Genomic DNA, 8,308 nt, shown 5'->3' with positions numbered 1-8,308 from the left:
AGCATTGTAGACTGAGAGACTGCAACGGCTGAAGTTAAAAAATCATAATTTGTGTTCTACTGAAGAAACAAAGTCACCTACATCTTGGATGTCCTGGGGGTAAGCAGATAAACATCACATTTTCATTTTTGGGTAAACTATCGCTTTAAGGAAGTAGAACTAAAATGTTTTTTAAAATGCAAAGAAACTTAAAGAACTGATAGATAGATAGATAGATAGATAGATAGATAGATAGATAGATAGATAGATAGATAGATAGATAGATAGATAGATAGATAGATAGATGGATGGATGGATGGATGGATGGATGGATGGATGGATGGATGGATGGATGGATGGATGGATGAACAAATAGATAGACAGATAGATAGATAGTTTTTGACCAAGAGTGCATTTGAATTCAAATAATGACTCACCAAATTTGCACAATACTTTATTAGTAGTTTAAAATTGTATGCATTGAGGAAAATAAAAACAAAAATTCAAACTGCGATCTGTTACAATACATGACTTCGGTCTATAACTCCCATTTCCAGTTGAGTTCAACGTAAAGTAAATGGATATATTTGATTTTAAAATGTTTTCTTATTTCTTATTGATTGTTACACTAGTTTAGAATGATAAAAAATATAATACTCGATCATTAGTGTTATATTAATCTAGAGGAAAAATGCAAAAAGAGAGCATTAATACAGAGCTGTAACACAAAACCGAAACGCCTCAGGTTACATAAGTTTTACTATGATTATACAGTGCCATGAACAAAACAAGTATAGGCTATACTACCACTAGCAGCTGCAGTTGCACATTAACAGTCTCGGGGATAAAGGGGTTAAAACACTAAACCTATTCATGCCAAGCCAGGATGGCACGAATTGCACTTCTATCTTGAAAAAGCCACTGAGATCAAGGGAAATCCCAATATATGTCAAAAGAAACAACAATGTTGCCTAAAAGAGTAACACCTAAGAGTTTCTGAAACCCAAAACAAAGGAAAACTGTTGTGAGTTGTGTTGAGGCTCTACATGAAGAAGACCGTCGTCTCTGTCCTGATTTCAGCACTGGACAGCGTCTGTACAGACTTTATACAAGAGAACTGTCCTTTAACTTCAATATAAACTCTGAAATACTGGCAGCAGGTCCATAATTTGTCCATGGCGTTCCTCTTGGTGGCACAACGATATGAAGAAGAGTGGATGAGACAATACGCATGTACAGATGCTGGGCCTGTGTCCTAAAGAAACGCTAATGGCATGTCTATCATAATTTGTAGACAATCCCAATGGGATCAAACAAAATCCTACAGGATTAACTGAAATTCTGAAAAAACATTGACTAAAAGAGGCTTGAGAAAAACAACAGACATCTCAGTTCATCCAGAAGGATGCTCTTTGATTCTTAGATGACTCAGTTTCAATAAAATACTTCTGCATTTTTTTCATAGAGGCCGTTTTTCTTCTTCTTCTTCCCCACATTATGCTCTAAATTATAATATAAATGGACTGACTAATCGATGTCCTTTTCCCCCAGAATTTTAATTCTATGTATGATCTTATTTGATTGATAGAGTATTCCTGTTTAGTCCCATTTGCATAGCATCTGAATTATGATAGAAATCCCATTAATATTCAGTAATATCCTTTTAGATTAATTCATTGATTTTTCCTTCCAAGGATTTTTTTTTTAATCAAAATCAATAAAATGATGAAAATTCAATTAAATCCTAGTGGATTAACTGATTAATGTATTTTTCCCAGAATTCAGGAGTTTATTTGATTCATCAAGGGTTTCTGTTGGATCTCATATGCATTGTGATAATTATGACAGAAATTCCATAAATATTCAATAAAATCCTGTTAGATTAACTCATGAATGCCTTTTCCAGTAGGATCATATATGCCATACTCTCCTATTTGATCCTATTATAAAACCGGCATGGAATTATGATAGAAATTCCATTCATATTTAGGAAGATCCTTTTAGATTAATTATTTCTCCCCCCAATAATTTTCTTTCTTGTTATTATTTTATTTTTATGAGATTCTCAATTATTCCTCTTAGATCAATTCCTTCTCATTTCATTTTATCCAGTAGGATCTTACTCAATGCTCTCTTAGTTCGAACCCGTTAGGATTGGCTCACAATTACGATAGAAATTCCATGAGCAGTCCTCATTCTCCCTCGGTCCTTCTCAAAAACCACTGAAACCCGTTCCTAGATTTCTTCCACGAACTCTAATGCTTATACAAAGAATCGATATATTCCGTAGGTGATATCATAGGGAATACAGAGGTTATTTACAGCGTCCTCCGAAGGCTGGCACTGCGTTATCAAGACACAGCGACCGACTCCAACAAGTCCTCATCCTTGGTCTGTCCCGAGTGTCCCTTGTCCTCTGTCACGCCAGGATCCTCCGTGTTTGGATCACTTTTGCGCACTGCCGCGGGGGGTCTCACCATGATGCACTGCCGGACCACCGGCTTGCCTTTGGCCGTTTTGGGACTGCAGTTGTCGCGCTCGTATTCCTCCTGGGCTTTCTGTATCTTGCGCTTTTTCATCTTGCTTTTGTGAAAGTGGAAGGTCGTGACGGACACGATTATTATCCCAACGATCATCGCGATGAGCACGAAAAGCACGACGGTGGAGGAGAACGCCTGGAACAGCTGATCCACCCGATCAAAGCAGGTGCCATTGCCGGCCAGAGCGGTTCCGTTTAAGGCACAGTGGGGAATGGAAAGCGCCAGTCTCTCCGAGGTCCTGGCACTCATTTAGTCCGGTTCAGGCAGTGTCTGTATTGCAGGGAAGAATCGAGGAGACTGAAAGCGAACGGAAATGTCCAGCCCTGCGAAGGCGCGCGCTATATTGCATTCATTTCTCTGGGGGGAAATAAGTCCACCTAAAATAGATCCAATGAGGAATCCAGCGTTAGAAAGGAGCATGTGCGCAGAAAGATCAATTGCATTTCTAGTCACGTTAGAAACCGTCCTTTAAAACAATTTCAAATCCTCACCCACACACACACAATCTGTTTAAGAACAAAAGCGATCTGCTTCGCGAGCCTCTGAAGGGCGCGCTCGCCGGTCGCGAACTTTGCGGCGTTTGCGCGCAAACAATGCCGCGGCGCGTTATAGCTATTCTCTCAGCCCGTGCTCCTTTTCCCCAAGCTACTCTTTCACAATTACAAAACCCATTCATTTGCTTCGGCGTGCGTTTCTCAACTGCGGCATTCCTTCAGATCAGCCAGCAGCAGGACTGAGGAAAATAACCCATAAACAGGGATAACTAGAGATAACTAGCTTAATCAATCAAATGAGCATGCGAAGATCTACATGAAAACCGGTAGTTTACCTGCCTCTACTGTGAAATGTCGCTGCTCCGGAGGCGAAGACCGATCGTGGTTGCAAATTGTGGAGGAAAAGGAGCGGAATCCAGCCAATCGCTGCAGCTCGCAATGACGTATCGCCTTGGATAAACCAAACGCTCCAGAGCCTCATTCAGACATACAGTATGTTCAGATGACTATACGTGGTGTGTTACTCAAATGTATGGAGGTTAAACAAGGGGACGTGCCGTCAACAAACGTCCCCTGCCTGTTATTTGAGGGCTTATTCACCCGCGTTTATCATAACTTTACGCGTAAGGGAATGCAATGCGACAACTTTATATCATTAGGAATGAAGATAAAGAGTTAACCATCTCTCTTACAGTGATGGGATTTGTTTACGCGATTAATGAATAAACTAGCCTATTGCTTTAGTCTGCACAATCTGTTCGTGGGTCGCGAAATTGGTGCCACTAAATATCGCCTGTATGGAGTCATTTTAAACAAGACTTTTTTTCTATGATTTTTTTGCAATGAAAATATAGAATGAAGTGATTAACACTGACAGTAGCCTACCAGTCTGAAACGGATTGCATTGACACTGAAAGGTTGTTTAGGTGAATGGGATAGTGTCTATTTGTTGCACGCGGTTTTACCAACATTTGTGTTGTTGCTGTAGGCCTACATTGTGTAACGCTGAATGTGTTTAATAGTGAATGTGCTTGATGTCAGTTCATTGTCGCGGATTTTACCTGAGAATATCCTCTAAACACATGATGAACCACACAAAAACACAAGCAGCGCGTGACTGAACTGGACTGCATTTCCAGCTGGGCTGCAGGCGCGCTGTCCGAGACTGACTTGAGAATGCCTTTTAAATTCCAATTCAGTTACTGCAAACAGAATGCAGATTATAACTTCTGTATGCAGTTTTTAAAGATAACTACTTTTGTGTTTCTATTTTTGAATAAAAGGCTATTTGATGGAAACTTGGCACATAAAAGGTGATTAGCTATTATTACTATGCTTGTATGTTTATAACTCAATATTGTATATTATCTGTCATTAAAAATGTTGATATCAACCCTTTTTTATATAAAGATATCTGAAAATAATGTGTTGCATATTGTGTGATGCTGTATGGTCAAATGAAAGTCTGTTTTGCTGTGTTAATTGTTCTGATAGTATTAAATTCAGTTTAACAGAAAAATATTAAATATTTGATGAGAAAATTGTATTTTACATATGAGGGACTGAAGAATCATAATTGCTATCTTTGAGTAGGACTAAAGAAATTAATTTCTTACGTGACTGTGTTGGAGTTGCTGTTCAGTAAATGTTCTCCCTTCTTCCTTATTTCCTTCAACTCTAAAACACAACACAATGCAGCATGTAATTCAAAATACTGGTAAAACAAAAGGTTTCCAAAAGGATTCGACTGATTCTTGAGTAACTGTCACAATGGAAACTGCAATACGAAGCAAAAATATTTAATTTGCTAAATTGTCAGAACATCTGGAAGTGTTTTCCAGATGACACCGTTCAGCTTGCAATACATTGACTCTTTAGGATGGGTTTGAAAAAGGGCACAAGAGTGTCAAATATATTTACAGTGCTCAGGTCTGTCTGTCCATCCGATTAAATAAATGGATGTCAAGATACGAGAAAGAGCATTAATATCCTCAGAGACCTTTACTCTGACCTCCAAGATGAAGATGATTCATACCTGCAGCATTCAAACTGAGATTTATTACATTCCAGTGAGAAATCTGCTGGGTAAAAATTTAATTTGAGCTGTTGATGTTAATGTAGCCATAGACATAGCCTGTCACACTTGTTCTTCTTTAGATCTGAAATTTGGAGAGAGAAAAAAACAGACATGGTCAGACAAATTCATAGGAGGCATTATAAGTGGTGCATGACAAACATTGTAAAGACTCTTTGGACTGCAGTCAAAACATTGCTCTGTTTATTTGAGCATCCTGACCAATGGCGTGAGCTTGGGGCGGGACTATTGATATTTTTCAGTTAATAGCAGATGGAGGGATTGTTTGGAAAAACAGTTTGGTGGATTTTACATATTCACCTTCAGCATTTTTTTTTATGGAATGCTTCATTCTGATTGATCAAGTTTTGCATAATTAGCATCAGAATGTATATACTGACAGCTGCAATAGCCAATCAATTTCCAGAATAACCGAGCTATTTAAATAAAAAGCTAATTAAATATATAATGAAAATACTGACTGAACATTACCTCAAAATTCCTGTATATATCCTGGCATACTGAAGCATTTAATTGGCCACAGTGTGACCTTTTGAATGTTAATGAGGAACCTTTTACAAATTAACCCATTAGTGCTATTGTAAAACGTGTTTGGTCATTATCATATCTATAAATATGTGAAGTATAGAGTGTGAATTTTCTTTTGACATATATTTGTATTGTTTGCTTTTTTATGTGGATAAATCTCATAAGTCTTATTACCCCCCCCCCCCCCACCCCAATATAAAAAATACTCAAAAAACATTATTATTTATTTTTACACGTTTGCATTTTGAGTCATCATGACAATTTGTATGATAATTCATTAATGTACTGTAAAAAGAATGTTAAGAACAGTATTTTTTTTTACTTTAATACAGTAAAAATACTGTGAAAACAAGGAAATACTACAAATATTAAATAATAAATATGACAAAATTGTTTGCTAGAGGGAAATGTACTTAATTTTCATAAAAATATGTCACGGTGCAAAAATATACGATTTAAAAAAAAAAAAAAAAATAACATTTTAAAAGTCCTAAATTCCTAAACTTGGACCTGCACGTGATTTTGTGAGATTTCAGTTGTCTAGTAAAATGTTTAACCTTCTGTAATAAGAAATAAATGTTTTGGCCCTCAGGAGCCTTGCATTCCTGGCCATATGCTGAGATACAGAACGAGGTGTTAACCCTCAAGTTAAAGTTTGTTAATGAAATCCACACATCGTCTTACACTACCATCCCTCGTGTACTACTACTAAAGACAGAGCATTCTAATCAGCTGCTAATCTATTCCAAAGACCTGGCCAATCCCTGTAGAGAAGAATTACTACATCATTTGTGCTGTGCTCCATAAATGTGCAAAGTGACCCATTATCGCTCCACCTGCTCTTCTGTCAATTCATCTTTCAGAATCCAACACCTCTGATAATCGTTGGAGTGACCAAATGAATAATTTCAGAATAATAACATGTCAACCTTTGATGTATTGAGAAAATCTCCGTTATTCACTTTTTTAAGAGACCAAACTTGCCATTTTCACCCAGTGTACAGTAAAATAGCAAACTTAAATCTCAAACTTACTGTAAATTGAACGGGGAACCCAAATCATATCTAGAGACCAGAATATTGTAGAAAATTTGGGGTGGGCATGGTTGACAAACCCCTTAATTTTTTGAAGATTTTATAAGACAATATAAAAATATAACATATTAAAAGTCTTAAAACCAAACTTGGTTTTAAATAGCTACACCATCTTTTTTTGCCATTTAAATGAAGAACATTGTATTACAGTAATTGTTTACTTTAATACAAAATCTAGTTGTGATTATCATTTTGGTGTTCATTTTTGGGGTTCATTTGGTTAATTTGGTGTCCAGTTCCTGTGGCTCAGTGGTAGAGCATTGCGTTAGCAGCGTAAAAGGTCATGGGCTCAATTCCCAGGGAACACACATACTGATTAAAAAAAAAAAAAAATGTATAGCCTGATTGCACTGTAAGTCGATTTGGATAAAAGCATCTGCTAAATGCATAAATGAAAATGTCCTGACATTCATAAGGCCTCTTACAGGACAGACATCACAGAACAGGAACACCTATACATCAAGCACATCCATTCATGGACTGAATCAATTCCAGCCCAAAAAGGAATAATCATCCAACTTCAAGGACAGAAGTGCAGTCCTATGATTCAGAATAACCTGCTTTGACATTACAGTTTGTTTTGTCAAATTTGTCTTTTTATGAGGTGGAGGCTGAAGCAATAAGTTATAGTACTAATGGTTCTTAATTCAAATAATTGATGATTATAACCTTGAATAATGGTTATGGACTGCTGCAATGTTAATGGTATACAGCACTTCCAAGCACTTCTATGAAAACAGATCTTGATTAAAATGACTTGAGGTAGGTTACAAATATGTTATGTAGTTTAAAACTCTGCACATTCAAGGCTTTTCTGAAGAGGTGCATCGTGGGATGCTTTCACAGTATTCACAGCATTTACATGTATACTGGACCCTTGTTCGCTGCATGCTTTTCCTATCTAGCCAAACTCATCCAATTCCAGACAGACAGACAGACAGACAGATAGACACACAGACAGACAGATAGACAGATAGATAGATAGATAGATTGTCTGGCAGAAATAATGATGTTTAGGTAGGTAGATAGATAGATAGATATATATATATATATATATATATATATATAGATAGAAACATTTCAGGAGTCATCATTCAAAACAAGCCTGAGCCATTTCTGCACATCTGCGTTGAGACACGACTCTCTTCAGTATTCTCTGCTTGCTGCTATGAGCTTGTCCCCTCATCGATCTCCAAAATCCAAACACTGTGAGAGGCTTTCAGCACTATAAAGTGCCCTGTTTACACATAAATCAATCATACATCTCTAGTGCATAGTAATGAAATGCTGTGAGCTCACAAGAGTGTTTCGGGCCATTCTGCTATCAGTTATCACTGTGGAGGACGCAACACTTTACTGAACTCTGGGTGAGACTCATCTGTGGCAGCTAGCATGAAAGAAAACAACAATCACATCCTCCCACATCTCCACATATAAGTGTGCCCTATAAATACAGAGTCAGGTGATTCTCCCTCCCTCTCTGTGGAGCAGAATTATGTTGTAACACTCTGACTGTCAGTGTAAATGGAGTTTACGGGTGGAGAAGGTCATGATGTGGGAGGGGAAAGCAGTTTTGCT

General features: G+C 37.4%; 1 protein-coding gene across 1 annotated transcript; it reads right to left on the bottom strand.

Moving 5' to 3' along the window:
- Nucleotides 1-420: 420 nt before the first annotated feature.
- Nucleotides 421-3,588, bottom strand: LOC109113228 (uncharacterized protein C11orf87 homolog). Its single transcript, XM_042739041.1, has 2 exons — nucleotides 3,349-3,588; nucleotides 421-2,896 (listed from the first exon to the last, which is right to left on the bottom strand). The coding sequence occupies exon 2, from the start codon at nucleotides 2,766-2,768 to the stop codon at nucleotides 2,331-2,333; it is 438 nt and encodes a 145-aa protein (XP_042594975.1). The 5' UTR covers nucleotides 2,769-2,896; nucleotides 3,349-3,588; the 3' UTR covers nucleotides 421-2,330.
- Between the last annotated feature and the right edge of the window lie 4,720 nt (nucleotides 3,589-8,308).

The sequence above is a fragment of the Cyprinus carpio genome, chromosome B15 (assembly GCF_018340385.1).
Source record: "Cyprinus carpio isolate SPL01 chromosome B15, ASM1834038v1, whole genome shotgun sequence".
NCBI classification, from domain to species: Eukaryota; Metazoa; Chordata; class Actinopteri; order Cypriniformes; family Cyprinidae; genus Cyprinus; species Cyprinus carpio.
This window is presented reverse-complemented; position numbering and strand designations above follow the sequence as displayed.

What these genes read in the sequence shown, in the direction of transcription:
- LOC109113228 (XM_042739041.1), bottom strand. Translation starts at nt 2,768, where the DNA reads ATGAGTGCCAGGACCTCGGAGAGACTGGCGCTTTCCATTCCCCACTGT.